Source organism: Triplophysa rosa, linkage group LG11 (assembly GCF_024868665.1).
Source record: "Triplophysa rosa linkage group LG11, Trosa_1v2, whole genome shotgun sequence".
NCBI lineage: Eukaryota > Metazoa > Chordata > Actinopteri > Cypriniformes > Nemacheilidae > Triplophysa > Triplophysa rosa.
In genome coordinates this window covers 20,749,505-20,768,082 of record NC_079900.1, presented here as the reverse complement: position 1 = coordinate 20,768,082, position 18,578 = coordinate 20,749,505, and the positions used below count along the sequence as shown (strand labels likewise).

General features: G+C 39.2%; 1 protein-coding gene across 1 annotated transcript in view; it reads right to left on the bottom strand.

Moving 5' to 3' along the window:
- Window positions 1-18,578, bottom strand: part of sdk2a (sidekick cell adhesion molecule 2a) — a 145,868-nt gene that overhangs the window by 44,126 nt on the left and 83,164 nt on the right. Inside the window, exons 8-15 of the mRNA XM_057346533.1 lie at window positions 16,498-16,581; window positions 16,225-16,419; window positions 13,138-13,254; window positions 12,761-12,928; window positions 11,622-11,724; window positions 11,027-11,203; window positions 10,347-10,483; window positions 10,111-10,258 (exon numbers count right to left, since the gene is read on the bottom strand). Of these exons, the coding sequence (XP_057202516.1) occupies window positions 10,111-10,258; window positions 10,347-10,483; window positions 11,027-11,203; window positions 11,622-11,724; window positions 12,761-12,928; window positions 13,138-13,254; window positions 16,225-16,419; window positions 16,498-16,581 (1,129 nt within the window). The remainder of the gene's footprint in view (window positions 1-10,110; window positions 10,259-10,346; window positions 10,484-11,026; window positions 11,204-11,621; window positions 11,725-12,760; window positions 12,929-13,137; window positions 13,255-16,224; window positions 16,420-16,497; window positions 16,582-18,578) is intronic.

The window sequence follows — 18,578 nt, the reverse complement described above, 5'->3', positions numbered from 1 at the left end:
TCCACAGTATTAGTCACGTCATCTTCAAAATGAGCAGGAAATTCGCATGGTGCATTTACATTGCTTACACATTGACGCAAGCCACTCAGCGAAGAGCTTAATGACACGTCCGGCTTGACACATCGCGATGCGCGAAAACACTCTTCATTGCGTAGCGCTTTTATTCGCATTGCATGTAGTCACACGAAAAGCAAGTAATTCCACTAGTAATTTAGAGCGAGGAACATGATGCGAATATTCGCTTCACTTTTGTTGTGTACACACAATCCCTGTGTCCAAAATCGCCTACTTCCATACTATATAGTAGGCAAAAATAAATGCGAGTCATGAATAGTATGTCCGAAACCTGCACAAAAGAGTAGGCGAGAAATACCCGGATGGTCTACTGCTTCCGCCGAGATTTGTGAGTGTGGATCGGATGGACACTTCTCTATCCCATGATGCCACGGGAGCAGAGCAATGGTCAAATTTAAAAAGTTAATCAAATAAGAAAGCGGAAAACTTCAAAACTGGTGTCCGATTTTAAATGTAAGTACAGATTAATGAATTTCTCGTGAAAAACATATTTTTGTACCGATGCCTAGGTACAGGTTAATGTTAATACGTCATAGGTCAAAGAGCATACGGGTCACATGACACTAAAACATGGCGGATGCAGTACGTCCGGAATCTATAGGGAGTCGCAGAGATGACGTGTTTTTGTAGGCTAACCTGGAAGTTAGCGCCGCGTCGGTTCCCTCGACTAAAAGCCTATGCATTTTTCCCATAGACTTTTGGAAGATCTGTGATTAACAAAGGTTTATGATGTTGACACGTTTTGTCTATCAAGATAAACTTTACAAATGAACACCACATTTGTTACTTTTGAAGCCATAATACAATCGGCAGAAGTAAAAAGCGAACACGGTGCTATAAAAAGACTACACTTAAGGTCGCTTGATATCAACTTCACCACCACCAAGCCTTCGACAACTCTTTCAAACTTTATTAAAATGTGTTCCCAGTTAAGTAATTACTCTGTGAATGAATCCGCAACTACGTTTTTAGAGATTTGTGCATGTTGCATTATTTGTGAGCTTTATATGTGCGATGACGTCTAACGTCCCCTTCAAAGGAAGAAGTCACTTTTAGCAACTTGTTAGCAACCGCTGTTTTTAAGACACAATAAGGCTATAAAAAATCACAAGCGGGTTATAATTGGTGTGTTTTATGTCATAGAATAAAACGTGAAAATATTTAGAGGTTTTGTTTACCACAGACCTTATTTTAGGCGATTTACCCAAAACCTATTAAAAAAACCCATAGACTTTGGGGTGATGGAACCGGAAGTCCTAAAATGCTAACTCGCTTCCCGGGTTTGCATACAAAAATAAGTCATCTCTGCGGCTCCCTTTTCATACTACCCCCACCACACATACTATATAGAACATACTGTTTTAACGGTTGATAGGTAGATACTTCATTTAAATCAGTATGTATTGTCATCTGTCATAGTATGCAATTTCGGACGCAGCACATATCTCTGCAAGTAACTTGCAATTCAATGTTTCAAACAGAGATGGCGATAGAGAGGTAAAAGTTATGAATTGCAGCTTTAAAATTAAATCACCATAATAATGAGAAATGTTAATAAGGACAATGCTAAATATTACACATTATGCACTATGAAGAACACATTTTAAGTTTAGTGTGGATGAAGTCTTATCGATGAGGTGGTACAGAAGCAGCGTTGGGAGTAATGCGTTACAAAAGTAATGTATTACAGTAACATATTACTTTTTGCTATAACGCAGTAGTGTAAGGCATTATTAATCAATTTTCAGTAATATTTTACTCTGTACATGTTCAGTAACGCTTGCGTTACAACAAACCTTTCGCCTGCGAGACATTAACAAATCAAAAATCCCGCAAGTAAGTTCTATTTCCTGTTTTCTGTTCCCCAAAACATCTTTCGAGTTCAACAGAACAAAAATATATACAATACCTAGGAAACCATTCAGATAAGTAAATATAGCAATAGAAACGTATTTTGGCAGTTGTTAACTTTGATTTGACACCGGAAAATAATTGGGCTAGTTTTCATTCCTTTTGGGCGGGTTTTGAGGGGTCTTTGGGCTGCTTTCAGGAAGCTAGTTAGCAAGATCCCTGTGACCAGCAGCAATGACAAGGTAAGCTAACGTTTACATGATGAGCTAGAATTCTATATAATCTAGTTCAGTAATGGGACTATTTTGTATTTAAATACCTTTGAAAAAAAATAATTGTATTTTGTATTTAAATGTGTTTAATCTTAGTATTTTTGTATTTTCAAACTAAAATACTTTTTGCCAATCAACCTCCTTATTATACTGCATGGATGGGCAGTGTTTCAAATACATCCATTTGAAATACAAAATACTATTATTTTGTAACAGCATTTTGTGCTTAGTATTTTTTGTATTTATTTTTGTATAGCCTAGTTAATTCAAGAAATCAGCAGTCTAATAAAGAGGTTGATTGGCAAAAAGTATTTTGTATTTTGAAAATACAAAAATACAAAGACATTTTGTCATTTTAGAATGTTAAGTTCTACTTCTGTAGTTATTTTGGTGAAAGTAACTCAAAAGTAATACAGGCGTCATGTAACCTCTTACAATTCTGAGACAGTAATATTGCAAGGTAAGGGATTACTTTTAAATAATAGTAACAAGTAATCTGTAATGTATTACAGTTTGGAAGTAACTTGCACAACACTGTACAGAAGTAAAGAAAAAACACTGGATACACTAGTAGAGATTCCCGTGACATTTCTCATGATAGTGTGTTTTTACATCCCCCCTCAGGAATTGTAGGTCTTGACAGGGCATTGCATCAGCAACTGATTTTTTATTTTTAGTGTTTCCCCATTCTGTTTCTTTTAAGCCTGTTAAGGACGCCGGTATCCTGGGCGGCAGATTATTGATTTGCAACAGCTGTGCATGCGCTGCCTGTTGCAGACCGACAAAGTCTGTTTACTTCCCTCCCGCTTCCACATCTCATCCTCAAACATTGACTCGAGCTTGACTTCTCCGTCTTCAATCCTTCCCGCTCCCGCTGTAACGTAACCCGCTCGCTACAGTCTCCGGCTGATCTGCGAAAACTCCAAATCTAACTGTTCAATCAGATTACGAGGATCACACATCTGTGAACGGCTGCTTCCTCCTTGGCTGGAATCCTGAGACGTGAGGAGATTATGAATATTAACGCACAAACGCATCATATTAATGCAGAAATGTTGTTTTGCATTTGGCTCGTTTTTTGGGGGCATCTTTGAGTCAGGATCGCTATGTGTGCGTGTCGCAGACGTCAGAGCTGTTCTCATGGGATCACAGCGCGTCTTTGTAATGCTGTAGCAGGCAGAGTAGGGAGAAGTCGTACAAAAGCTGCTAAAATCTCTCTGTGTTCAGTTCGACTGCGGTGTGCAGCCGCAAATTCAGAACAATAATGCACCGAAACCCTCGTGGGGGTTGCGAGGCTGCAACACACAAAAGCCTTCCCGCTTTCACCAGGCCTTTGTGGGCATTCTTCTGTGATTAAGTGTGATTCTCACGGACACTTCTGCCATGCTCTTTATTTCCCTGATACGTGTTCAATCTCCGGAGAAACAGAGTGCTTTGTCAACACTTATTCTGTCTGTATGAAGTCCTGAAGCTCACATGTGTCCTAACCGGGCGTGATGTGAGCCATTAAAGCTCTCTTTCGTATTAATCCGTGTTGGTGCCATTTACACTGACAGCTATTTTAATGTCCTGTAGGAGCTTGTACATGTGTTCCCTCATGTTACCGCTGGCAATAAAGAACAGGTTTCTTGCTGATATAAAAGGACACTTATAATAAAAATAAATAAGTTGTTCCTGAAGCTCAGTTGGTTGAGCATTGTGATAGCAAAGCAAAGGTCATGGGATAATCTCAGGGGTCACACAAACTGATGAAAGACATACATTATGCTGCTCAGGATAAAAGCATGTGCCAAATGCATAAAATGTCAAATGTATAAATCGCAGACGGACGTGGTGCATTATAAATAGCAGCATGAATGCAGCATCACGCAAAAGAGTTACCGTTGCAAAAATGTATTCCACATGAAAATGTCCAGAGGATTTAAAGGAACAGTTCACCCAAAGTTGTTCCAAATCTCTAAACAGTTCTATGTTATGATGAACACAGAGAAAGATATTTGGAAGAATTCTTGCAACCAAACAGTTTTTGGCCACCACTGACTACCATCGTAGGAAAAATTGCTTTATAAACGTCTTTGTTCTGTTGAACACAAAAGAAGATATTTTGAAGAATGTTGGAAAGCAAACCGTTCTGGGGCACTTTTGACTATCATTGACATTTTTCCTACTATGGTAGTCGATGGGGTCCAAGAACTGTTTGGTTACAAGCATTCTTCCAAATATCATGTGATCTTGACATGGCAACACCAATGACCTGGCCCGTGTTTTGTACAATAACACAGTCTACTGATAAGACTGAAGTCTTCATTTCATGTTAGCATTAAACATATTGTTTAAACGCTCCATTCATTTCTTTGTGATAAACGCTTTTAATGAGGGAAACAATTACAGAGTGCTGCTTTAAACATTAAATACGCTCTGACACACTGTGACTCGCTCGCTCCAGGCAAAATCACACAACTCACCTCCTCTCTCCATACACACTTATGTTCACACTGCTTACACATTCTTGTCTCTAATGGCAGAAACACAGACAGTCACAGAGATACAACGGAGGAAATCCCAGTGCTGTTATACTGAATATCAGCACTTTTGTAGGGCCTGACTATTTACATGTGAAAAACATGGACGGAGTTGAAAAATCTGAATTTACGGTATTACAACGAATGACAAAGAATTCGGCGGATTTGAATATATTTATTTAGAAACTAGTGATGACCGGATCTACTGTGAAAATATGTAATCTGCTTATTCCACTACTATCAAACTATCACACTGAAACTGAAAGGTCTTCAAGACATCCTGCCAAAATAAAAGTAACTTGAAGAAATTAAGATACAACCTTACTATAGTAGTCTGTAGTATTAGCTACAGTAAATCGATAAACTGTATAAAATATATTTTAATATTTACTGGTGTACTGGTGGTAATACTTTAATATTTCCTAAGCTTCAAAAACACGAAAGTATCCAGGAATTTTACTACAGTTTATAATAGCAAATACTATTAAAGGAATAGTTCACCAAAAAATGGTTTTTTGGGTGAAATATTCCTTTAAATATTTCAGCATTTTTCATGCCATGCAAAAGCTAAAAAAAATAATTAAGACAGCGCTCCAGTTTTGCCTTTAATCTGCATTTCTGCATGTATTATTGCAATTCAGTCTAGTGTCTGTCGAATTTCAACAGAAACAACCCTCCTGAACAGGCACGTGCAGGGGGGGATTGGATGCGGAGGGTGCTTGAGCACCTGCCTCTTTGGCCCCTTATCCCCAAAGTGCCCTTTTGTCAAGGCAAAAAAAATCGAATTAATATAAAAGTTAAAAAAAAAAAAATGCGAAGGCATTCTAACTATTAGTCAAATTAACGAATAATATTTTAGCAGTATATAAAATGACCTCCAAGATGACCTTTCACCTGACAACCTCATCCGGAAGTTCGGGACGATCCGATCACGTTCAGTATAGACACCGTGCGCGGATGCTGGCTTAGCGTTTACCTCTTGAATCGTTCTTGCTGTTTGGGCGAGAACAAATTCACGGGCGTCGAGGGGGTTGGTGTTTTTATGTTATGTGATATGACTAACGTTAATATTCTTACTTTGTAACGTTACTATTATTATACAGTAGCCTATTTATTTAAGAAACGTAGAGTGTCTTCAAAATAATTATCGCAGCACTTGTAAAACATGCTTGTTCAGATTTTTGAATCGTCCTAATTATACTTATCAATACTATTTTAATTTCATTATCATTTAAAAAATGAGTAAAATCTCATTCTAATCTAAAAGATTAGAATAGAATTATATTTATAATATGACAAAAATATGTTTTATTCAACAACAGAAAAAAACACTACAGCCTGTAAACTCAATAATATCCCTTTAAAATAAATGTCAAAATAAAATTATTAATAGACCTGACTTGACATCAACGTGCAGAGTGATGGAGATATGGTCCTATTTGTAGGTTTCAGGAAAAGGTATGAAGCGTCCATTTGTGTTTGTTCTACAGTGCAAAGATGCCTCGTAAAGAGAGGAGAATCAAACAAAAAAAGAAGGAGCTGCTTGAGGCAGCAAATAGCAGTGGATCCATTTCCAGCTGGTTTATGAAAAGCACAACGGGTAAGAATAACACATTTAGCCTACCATTTGTTCACATTGCGAAGATATTCAATTTTACCCAACAACTACAACAATAGTAATAGTAATAATAATTACTGTGTATCAGATGTTTTGTATCAATACAGTAAGGTGGATTTATTATTGATTAGGTGCAAGAGCAGTGGTTAGGCTTAAAAATTGATTATTGCTGAAATAGTGAATTGTGCCTTGTTCCTAGATGGACAGAGAGGGGAAAGTAGATCAGATGATGAGATGGAGACAGAGACTGTTGAGGCACAAGCAACAGAAACGGTGCAGGATGAAGCAAGCCAGGAGAAGGAGACAGAAGCCAGAGAGGGGCTATTCTCAAACCTACTTGGACTTAAACACCCAACTGACCCTGCCCACGTCCTACAATTCAATATTAAGTACGATGAGGCCTTCATTCAAATGTGTGATAATATTGGACCCTGCCAACCAGTCCTATCTTTTCCCAAGAATGTAGAGGGACGTTCGTTTCAGAAGAAGTGGTATGAAAATAACCCATAGAATATTCTCCTAGCACTGATGCCATGTTTTGTTTCAGTTGCCGTGTTTTTATGAATGCTGGACAATACAAGAGTCACACAAACTGGAAAACTGTAGGGTTAAATCGCTGGAGGAAGGCTTTAGAAAAAATTAAAGAGCACAGTGCCTCAGAAGCTCACATGTGTGGTATGGTGAGGTGGAACTCATTCAAGAAAAAAATTCTGAGGGCAGCTTTTAAAGTAGGTGACCGTGAGTTGCAAGCTGCAAAAGACAAAGAGAGAGAGAGGAACCGAGAAGTGTTGTCTCGTTTGATTGCCATTACTCTTTTCCTGGCAAGACAGGGTATGTCTACTGGAAGAAAATGACCTAAAAATTGAAAACATCTGGGGTCAAGGTTATGATGGGGCTGCAAACATGAGTGGGTGTTATAAGGGACTGCAGTCCAGAATCCTAAGGCAAAATCCGAAAGCGTTGTATGTGCACTGTCAGGCACACTGCCTAATTCTGGTATTGGTAGAAAGTTTCAATTTAGTTGAAAAACTTTACACTTTTATGGCCAATTCATCAAAACGGCATTCTGCATTTATTGAAATGCAGAAAAGGAAGCACCCCGATCAACATCCACTGGAGCTGCAGAAACTGTCAGATACTCGTTGGGCCTGTAGAGAAAGTGCACTTAAAACTCTGGTGAAGGTCCTCCCTTCTGTCATTCAGTTCCTTGAGGAAATGATTCAGCAAGATCCCCCAGACTCCTCAGCTGGTGATGCAATGATCCTCCTAAAAAGCATCAATTTTGAGTTCTTCTTGTGTCTGGAAATCACCTGTCCAATCTTCCAGGTAACTGCAGTTGCATCTGATGCATTGCAGCAGAAAGACATGGACCTGGCTGCAGCATGCAGCATTGTTGACGGTGTTTTAAGGAGGCTGGCTTACAGCAGAACAGAAGAAGAGTTTGAGAACATTTATAAACAGGCTACAGAGAATGCTGCATCAGTGGGCCTGGATCCTCCATCTGAGGTGCCTGGACAAGCTAGGAAGAGGAAATTGCCAGAGAAGTTCAAGTTTGCTGCCACATCAGCTACAACTGACCATGCTTTTCCAATTTTGCAGGACTGCTACCGTGTTAAAGTGTATAATGTTTTTGTGGACACAATGACACAAGAACTTCACAGACGCTTTAAAGGAGGAGATAATTCGACATGGGAAAATCTTGCATGCCTTTCATTGCCTGGCAGTCCCGGAGAACTGGAAAACAGCAAGCATCGCAACAGCAGCACTCCAAGCTGTGAAGAAACGGTGCCAGTTTTATAACATTGAAGAGGAAGACAAATTGCAGACAGAACTGAAGGTCTTCCATACTTCATACTCGTGCCCATGCACCACCAGTTAATGTGTCATCTATTCTTTCAGTGATCAAGGAAAACAATGCACATCTAGTTTTTCCCAACATGACTGAGCTGCTAAAGACATATGGCACACTTCCAGTGTCAACAGCAAGTGTGGAACGCTCCTTCTCACAACTGAAGCTGGTAAAAACCAAACTTCGCAGTCTTTGCAAGGAGGAGAGATTGTCTGAGCTTCTTCTGTTGGCCATTGAGAAGGATATTCCAATAAATGTCAGTGATGTCACAGACATTTTTAGGGACATGGCCAACAGGAAATCGCTGTTATAAAACACAACAGCTCCTCCACTTATTGGTAAGAATAATGCTCCTCGTTTAGATTTAGGACACATTTAGACACATCTTTATTTAGATTTTCTGTTAGACATGTAATCAATCACAATTCAACTATATCAAAGAGTCACAATGCAATATAATCTCGATCACAATATTGCATACTGTAGACACAAGCAAGCAAAACACACACATATCTCTGTCTATATAGATTTTTCTGTCCCACTCTTAATGTTTCATTCCCAGATTTAAAAACTTTTTTGAATTTGGCATCTTCTTTACCTTGCAGCTCTTGGTGTGCAGCAGCCACTGTAAGAAATGTAAGCAATCCCCCTTGCCATCAACTGCAGCACTACAGTAGGTCAGTCAAAGTGAGCCAGTTCCACACATTTTCAGCAATCTGTACATCTTGTCATGGTCACATAACAATTGTTTAATCAGCTAATATATGTCCCATGTTTGTTTTAATTTCTGTTGTCACAGATGACCTCCAGCAGTATCAGCAGCAACATCCCCAGCAAACCCTTCAAAATCAGCTGCTCCCTGTAAGTTATGTCAGCCCACCGTGTTTTAAAACCTGTTGCCTACAATCTTACAAAACAATATGTCTGGGGCCACGTGTATTTTTTAATAGTAACCATGTCCTACACAGCTGTTCTTTATTATTCTGTATAACAGAGAGAACAAACCTTAAGGTTTGAACAACTTAATACATGTCAATTTCTAATCTCAGAGTTATTAATAGGTCCAAAGAAAATATTTTTTACCTTTTAATTTAAACATTAAAGTGGTCTTTTCTGTTATGTTTCTTTTTCAAAACTGCATGACAGCATTGGCTGGTATATCAAAACAGAAGCCTCTGTATTGATACGTATATCCGCAAGGAATTTGTCACAATATTGCTGTATTGATGTTTTGAGCACAGCCCTGTTTAACGCCTTGTTCCATGTGCCTCTTTTTTACTTTGAGCACCTGCCCCCTTAAAGTTCTCTGCACGGCCCTGCTCCTGAGTCACAAAAAGTCACCCAACAGCAATGTAAAAGACAAAGAATTCACGCATTAAGTCACCTAAAAGTTGTAAAAAAAGGCTTATTCCATCATGTATTCATTTTTTAACTGATCCTAAAATAATGTAAAACATTCATACTGTTATTTAAACATGAATATAAACTTGTTTTCTTTGCAGTTTTCAAGATCTGCAAACATTGCATCTTTTGTGGCTATTTTTACCAGTTTGTCCCATTTCAATTTTCTCCAAATAAATAAAAATAATTAAAAAAGCGGTATTTTATTCTGTATTTGGGAGAAATGTTGACAGTAGTTAAACAAAAATGATAGTTTAACTTAAACATCTTCCTATAAGAAGTAAATTCAGAAAAACTGAAACTAATTCCTGAGTGGTCTCCTATTTGTTTTCTGAAGCTGTCTTTAACTATTAAACGCAGAATCCAGAATCCAGAAAAATGAAAACAGAAAAAATTGAATTTAGGAAAAAGTGATTTCATGATTTCATTTAAAACACCACTCGGCCACTCAGCCAATCAAATCAAGACCAGAACTAACTGTTGTGGAAGATGTGTTCATTGCTTCGTGACACTCTCGCTCACCGTGCCGTTTCCCTGCTGAACTGGCCCTTCCCCACGTCATTGACGGCACACAGATGGAACTGGTAAGAACGCGCGGGGATGAGACCCGCGACAATCACGCTGGCGGCTTCCGGATCGATGTTCGCCATAAGGATGGTCCAGGGAGCATCTGTCACAAACGAAGATGTTGCGGGCGGATTATAGAGAAGAGCAGCATAGGAATGAGTAATGTAACATACAGCAGTCAGCACACTCACTGTTCTCCGACACTTCCAGGATGTAGCGGATGAGCGGGCTGTTCCCGTCAAAGGCCTGAGCCCACGTCAGGTTGATGGTTCTTCTCTCGGAGCTGCTGAGGGTGGCGATGAGGTTCTCGGGAGCGTGAGGCAATTGTCTACAAACAGAAAGTATTTGTTAATATTTTCCTACAAATATTGAATGTTTATAAATGTTGTATTTGTTAACATTTTTGTTTATTTCGTTCGCACTGTGGTTATTTGACTTTTTTTGCTAAGCTATATAGTAATCCAAACATTTTCAATAAAGTAAACTGTCAGTGAGAGAGTTTGTATGTTTATTGTCTCGCCTTGTTATATATACTGTAAATGTTGTCTCAACGGCTTTGGCATTACCAATTTAGCATTATTTGTTATGCCAATGGAATACAATGCTCTTTTGTACTTGAAACAATGCACCATCGATAAAAGAGGAAGAGCAGAGGGGAGTGCAATGTTTGGATGTTTGTTTACCATTCACCGTGCTTTCCCAAAAGCCTATTACCTCAATTTTAAAATCCCAATAGAGAAACAAAGCCCGCCGTTTCAATACAAAATGATGCCCAAGAGCCGGTGAAAAGCAAGAGCTGAATGCAAAACTATAAAGCAAAGGACAGGGTGAGTGAATAATTGGCCGGGAAAACGTTGCTGCTGTCACGTACCGGACTCGCAGGTGAGCGTTGCGGGAATCGTTGCCTCCCACAGAGGTGACCTTACAGGTGTAGGTCCCGATGTCCCCCGACCAGGTCTGGGTGATGTGCAGGCTGCCGTTCCCATCGAGACGCAACCGAGGGCTTGACTTCACGTCAATAACCGATCCTCCTTTCTCCCAGACGTGCCTGTTAATACAAGAGGCTTATTTACTTATGCGTGTTCACAAAGGGTAAACAGCGACAATGCATGGCAAACTTATTTACTTAATGAACACGCGCACACAACAGCGACGAGGCGACGCACTCCCACATCCACGCCCACACTCCTTAATTGCAGCCGCATTCGTTTCCCCATTTAATCTCGGCTGTCTCGCGTTTAATTAAAGTCTCCATCTAAGTTATTGCTCTGTTTACATATTCATCTGTTTTCCCTGATCAAATAAATAACAGCAGCCCAGCAGGTGACAGTTAAATCAAGTCTTATGAGACTGAATATAATAAACGCAGGACGGGAAGTGAAAGAGCGGGCTCGCGTTGATCAAGACGGGGGGCGACTGAAAGAGAGAGAGCATGAAAGAGATGTAGACATGGGAAGAGGTCTTACTTGACTGCGACGCTGGGGTCATGGGTCACCCCACAGGTCATGGCCGCTTTGGTGCCCTTGATCACGCTCTGGTCCTGAGGTGGATTGGTGATTCGGGTCCGAGCTGGACACAGATAAATCACAGTATAGTACTGCATTCGACCGACATTGATTTTCTCTCCAATTTGTGCGAGCCATACTTAGACAGCACACTCGCAAACTGTTTATAGAGCGTCTGATGCACATTGCACAGAAAACGGCAAAAGCTTTTATAACATCTAAGCTGAGCGATATAATCACAGCCAATCAGAAAAACGTGTGAACTCGCTGCTTGCACGCTGTAGCGCTCGCAAAGCATTGCACAGCTGAAGAGTTTCAAACTAAAAACACATTCTTGCGTTTTTAGGACTTTCGTGATGTGAGCTTTCTGGTGGAACTTTGGGGATTTGTAATAATTATCCAATGCTTTTTCAGCATCCACAATATGTACTAGACCATGTTTGATGTTTGATACATGAGAAGTGGGATTTTGCTCCTTTTCAGTGAATTCAGTGTGGGGAAAAAACAAACAAGAAATAAATGTTAATGTGGCTTGTCACATTGCGAAGACTGCACGTATATGTCTTTTAAAGGGACAGTTCACCCCAAAATGAAAATTCTGTCATTTTCTCACCCTCAGGTTGCTCCAAATGTGTATACATTTCTTTGTTGTGATGAACATGGAGAAAGATATTTGGATGAATGTCAGTAACCAAATGGTCCTTGGCAACTATCGACTACCATAGTTGAGAAAATGACAATGGTAGTCAAAAGTGCAAAATGTCTTCTTTTGTGTTCAGCAGAACAAAGAAATATATAAAGCATTTTTTACTATGGTAGTCAATGGTGGCCAAAAGCGGTTTGGTTACAAGCATTCTTCCAAATATCTTTCTCTGTGTTCATCAGAACAAAGAAATGTATATTGATTTGGAACAACTTGAGGATGAATAAATGATGACAGTATTTTCATTTTTCAGTGAACTGTTCCTTTAAAAAGCAAAATCTGATTGGCTACTTCACATGCCAGTTAGATAGCTGCTTACTGGTGAGGTCTGGTTGGTCAGAACAAGCTGTAAATTTATCCAGGCTGTATACTAAAAATCTGGCTATGCTCCACCTACCCCACACCACCAGATCAGCCGAAGCCTCGTCAATCCCTCGTGAGTTACTGGCCATGCAGGTGTAGGTTCCGGCATCAGACAGGTGCGATGGTCTGATCAGGAGGCTGCCCGACTCCAACAAAGTGAAACGTGGCAGCTGGACAGAGCCGCTAGCCAGAACCCGATCAGCTGAAAGACGACGACAATAGGGAGAAAGAGAAAAATTAGAATAGAAATCAAATAGACATGATGGTCCCCAAACTTGTCGGAAGACCGGTGATTGGACACTTGATTTAGCTGACATCCCAAAGCCCCCACAGTTACATTAATGTTCATATGTCCATGAGACACTTTGATGAATATCCGTCTTTTACAGAGATGACTGATTGGAGACTGACCTTTCTGCCATGTGATTGCAGGTCGTGGGGCCCCTGAAGTCTCACAGTGTAAAATGATGGACATGCCATCAATCACAGCGCTGTCAGATGGGCCGGCCGTGATGTTCGGTGCGATACCTGCGATAGAGAGGGCGGCTGGTAAGACAGACCTTCGCATAAGTACTGATTAGAAAATGAGTTAATTTAATTAACTGGATTGCAAATCAGATCCCAAATATCAAATACTAGTAAATATATGATTTTATGTGTTCAAATTCTCACAATTCCTATTTTATTGATTACTATATTAGGCTTCATACACTACAGTACATATCATTTCCATTAATTTTGTCATAAGCTTACTTAGTATACTAAATATACTAATATAGAGGGGGAGGGTTGTTAAAAGTGAGTTTTCATCAAACACTAACAGAATAGTTCATCAGTCTGTCCTAACAATGTCATTGTTGTTTTGATGTTTTTAAAAGGAACCTTGTGTATAGAGAGATGTATGGCTTAATATATTAACAATGGCATTGACTTTATAAATGTGAAATTAAAAAACAGTGTAACTTTCACAGTATTCATAAACTTTGAAGAAAAAAATGTACTCGGAGGCCGCCATTTTTTTGCGTCAAAATATGTGACGTCAAGTGGTTGCAGCCTAAATATGTTCTCTTTCGCTACAGCGAAGCACACACGTTTTCCATATATAACAGTAAAAAATGAGACGTCAAACATAAGATCAGATATATAAATACACAGAGACAGTAGTTGGTGGTATGTCCTCTTGACACAAGCCAGCCTGCCAGCCATAAAAGAAGAATGCGTTCAGTATGCGTCTGTTCAAGGTAAACATGCTTTACATCATAGCTTTAATCTACCGTCTTTAAGACAGTTAAGACTATTTAATTTTTCATCATGCACCATTATCGTATACTTCATACATTATGAGAATATACTAATAAGCACAATAATAAGATGCTTGCGGTTTGGTTATTTATTCTGTATTAGAGCACACGTGAATATTAGCCCCTGTCAGCTAATGACCGAGAGAGAGAAGACTATACGCTACTGATGTAAATCAACATCAAAACGTCAAAATCTGGATAAAATGCATTTTATAATGGCTAAAAACATTGTGTATATATATTCAATTTGCAATGATTTTGGTTATTAATATGCATGTTTGTATTGTTTCTGACCAACAATATTCAAATGTATGAAAATACACCAAATAGCGTCTTTAATTTCTTTCTTTATTATTTTAGCATTATTTGTATATACAGTATATTTTATCCTACAGCACCTTATATTTACTGATTAGTGTGCCTGTGTTCAGTTTGGCTGCCTGTGCGTGAAACCATTTTACTTCATCGAAAAAGAACATGGCGCCTCCTTAGGTTAAAATGAGTATTACATTTAGGTTTGTTTAAAGAAATTTAAATATTTGATGTGTTTCTAATGACAAAAGCGTATTATTTCTAATGTAAAAAACGTATTAAGCCATACATCTCTGTATACCCTGGGTTCCTTTTAAAGGTCCATTGTGTAATTTTTTGGAGGATCTATTGACAAAAATGCTATATAATATAAATAACTATGTGTTCAGAGGTGTATAAAGAGCTTACATAATGAAGTGTTATGTTTTTATTACCTTAGAATGAGCTATTTCTATCTACATACATCGCAGGACCCCTTACATGGAATTCGCCATTTCTACAGTAGCCCCAAACAGACAAACTGCTCTACAGAGCGCGTTACATAAATATGTTATTTCCTTCGCCAAAGAAGCGAAAATGTGATGACATCTTAGTTCTGTGTCAGCTGCCGTAGTGCTTCAAAAGGGAGGGATGGAGTGAGCCATTGGTTGCAATTCGTAACTTCACCTCTAGATGCTGCTAAATTTCATACACCGTAATATTTTTCATATACTGTAATGTTAAATGCACTAAAAATGTCTAAAGCTGCCTGATAATTTTGTGAAGTTCTAGTTTGTTTAATAAAGAATGTAATACATATTCCTTCTTACTCGACAAATTAAATAAACATAGATTATTACTGACTACAACACAACCAACTCTTTAAGTTTGTGTGAGACCCTCAAGGCAAACATTAAAGGTAAGAAGTACATTTTCTAGATTGTTTCCCTGACTCCACTAAATCATTATTAGAAGAACTGTCAGTGTAATTGTTATTAAAATAAATAACTCCATAAACAAATTAACACATTATTGCAAATTAACAATTCATGCACTGACTTAGGCTAAATGTAGATTCCATAATACGAGGTTTTGCTCCCATCAGTGCAATGCAATGATTAAGTGACAAACTCAAATTAAAAATAGACCACTGTGCACCGTAGGCCAGTCATTAGCTTATGTTCACTGATATGGAAATAAACCGAACAATACACTGACTACTAAAGCCCTATTCTCTTTATTATCTACTTCTTTACTCATCTGGCGCAAAAATATAACGTTTCCAATTATCTTCATTTGCAAGATTTATTATTACCACACACATATACTGTATGCCATTAACTGCAATGTCTTTTAATTAAAATAAGCAGCACAGGTTTTTTTTCTTTGTGTTGGGTTAAGACGGCTATGTAATTTAAAGGCCTCTGGGGTGTGAAATGAGTCAATTCCATGTGCTCGGTTTTGTTAAACCATAATGTTGGTTATTAAAACAGCATAAAGCTCTACGGGAGCCAGCTACAGTGGGGTGGGTTTGACCGCACGAGTTGGACATTCAGCTCAATCCGACCTAAAATGAGATCCACGTCTCCCTTACACAACCAAATCATCGACTATTTCTTTTTTCGGGCTGTCTAAGAAAGTCGAATTAAATAAATACTGGATGACTACCAGACCAGTCCAGCGCTGAGAAAAAAATCCATTATTCTTTCCATCTCCCACTTCTAAACTTTATATAATCTCTCCTTTCAATCTCTGCCTCTTTCTCTCTTTGTAGGAGCTGCTGAAAAGTCGTGGGGTTTATAAAATGATAAATCTGACAGGAGATAAGCAAGATGATGAATGGAGTGGAGAAGAGGAATAAATGAAGAGCGAGTTATTGACAGGCCCAGATGGTCCTTTGACGTACTGGTGACAGCGAGGTACGTGTTCGTCTGGATCTCTCCCGCTAAGTTGCGCGCGAAACACTGGAACATTCCGGTATCGTCGGGGAGCAGTCCGTTTATCTGCAGGCTGCCGCCCACCAGGACCTTGTACCGAGGTGTCTTCACGGGGCTTATGGGTACAGCGTCCTTATACCACACCATATCTGGCTGAGGAACACCTGCGGGGGGATCAGAGGAGGAGTGTTATCTAACACATCCACACACACAGCGTACGCACCGCACACACACAGACTCACCGCGGGCTTGGCATGGGATGTCTACCACCTTTTCCATCTCAGCCGTTATGTGTCTGTCGGGTTCCTTTACAAACTGAGGATGTTCTGCACAGAGTTCAGTTGAGTCATTGAACCAGAGACGTTTCTAAATCAAGAACGCTGGAATGTGCAAACAAGGCCTACAGAGAGTATTCACATATGCTGCAGCTGTAGAAGTCCTTTTACTCCGCTTGTTAAACTGATAGTTCACCCAAAAAATGAAAATTCTGTCATCACTACCATTCCTACCATGGTAGTAAATGGGGGGCAAAATCTGTCTGGTTATAAGCATTCTTCCAAATATCTTCCTCTGTTTTCATCAGAACAAAGAAATTTATACAGATTTGGAACAACTCGAAGGTGAGTAAATGATGACAGAATTTTCATTTTTGGGTGAAGTATCCCTTTAAGCAGGGGTCAGGAACCTTTTTTAACCAAAGAGCCATTTTTCCACTTTTGGTTAATTTATTTTTGCAAAAGAGCCATTGCAAAAACTATAACATCTTTCAATGTCTTCAATACTTATAACTTGATTTATGTCCACAGTCTCACTTATGGTCCCTGTGGGGATCAATTGTTCTTTGCCTTCGATAAGAGAACATGTCCACAGACAAGGCAAAAACATTGAAACAAACGAAACAGTGCATACATCTGGACCTCAAAAAAAATATTTCCATGACTAATAAACAATTTACAGGTTTACATTAGGCCTCCATTCAATTAAACTTCATTATATCTAACATATAACCATTTTATATAGTACTGATACTCCCAAAAACTGTGTATGTGGCTCAGTGGTAAGAGCATGACGCTAGCAACGCCAAGGTCATGGGTTCGATCCCAGTGGATTGCACATACTCAGATACAATGTATAGTATCATGCAATGTAAGTCGCTTTGGATAAAAGCGTCTGCCAAATGCGTAAATGTAATGTGTCTTCTGACTTTGCATTGCAATGTTCGACTTCTTGCTGCATGATCGGCGAATGTCTGACATCAGAGTACCGCGTTTCGAAAACACACGGAGCTCCGCTCTCGCGCCACTTTGATGTCATACGCCGATCGGTCTGCGCAACACCTCATAAAAGCGAACATAACTAGCGTCTTGCTAATAGCTTTGTAGTTCGGTTCGTAGGTGGTCAAGACACTTACATACCGGCATTACAACTCCTCTGTCAACCTTGACAGCTGTATGGACAATAGGAAAGACTGCTAACACGGAAATGAGGAGCTAAACTATGGAGTTTATATAGACCCAAAACTCACACGCATAGAATCCGCGCGCGCTTGCGCGATGCGAACGCGCATAATGATAACCGCGCGCGGAGGGCGCATTTAAACTCCGCGAGCGAGCAGAACAGTATCCGCAAGCGGAAAATTCCTCGCGCGGGCGCATTTCTGCTCCGCGAGCAAAAACTCAGTCCGCGAGCAGAGGCTTTGACGAGCGTGCGCGATTCTCTCTATGCTCTCGCAACTGCTCAACACTTGCTCGCTCGTTGAGTTGACTTCTGAGACTTTGGAGGCGGGACAATGGCAGATGTCTCCGCTCATTTGATTGGTAACTTTTAACATGCACTCACCTACATGCAGTCACCTACAGATTACATGTCTTACTACCGAATGATTAGTGTATTACCTTGCCTTAGCTATGTGTTAGTATATTAACAAGTGACATTTTGATTTCTTACATCTGTCAACAAAAAGTATGCTATATAATATAGCAGTTAAACTTCATGTATGACCTATTTAAAACATACTATAATAATATAATTAAATGTCTCCTGTAGACTCCTGTAATTAAATTTGAGTTATCTAATATCTGTTTACTGGCATAGCCCGTTTTAATATTTTCAAAACAAATAAAGCAAAACAAATAAATTATTTATATTCAATTTTAGAGAGTACATCATGTTGTAATTTATAATAACTTGTGCTTTGAGTTATACTGTTGTAGCCATTTATTAATTCTCATTTTATAACAATTTCATGAAAACTATTAACAATACAAAAGCAATTATGAATACACATACCAAACTATTTATTTCTAACTTCCTGTCAAGATGC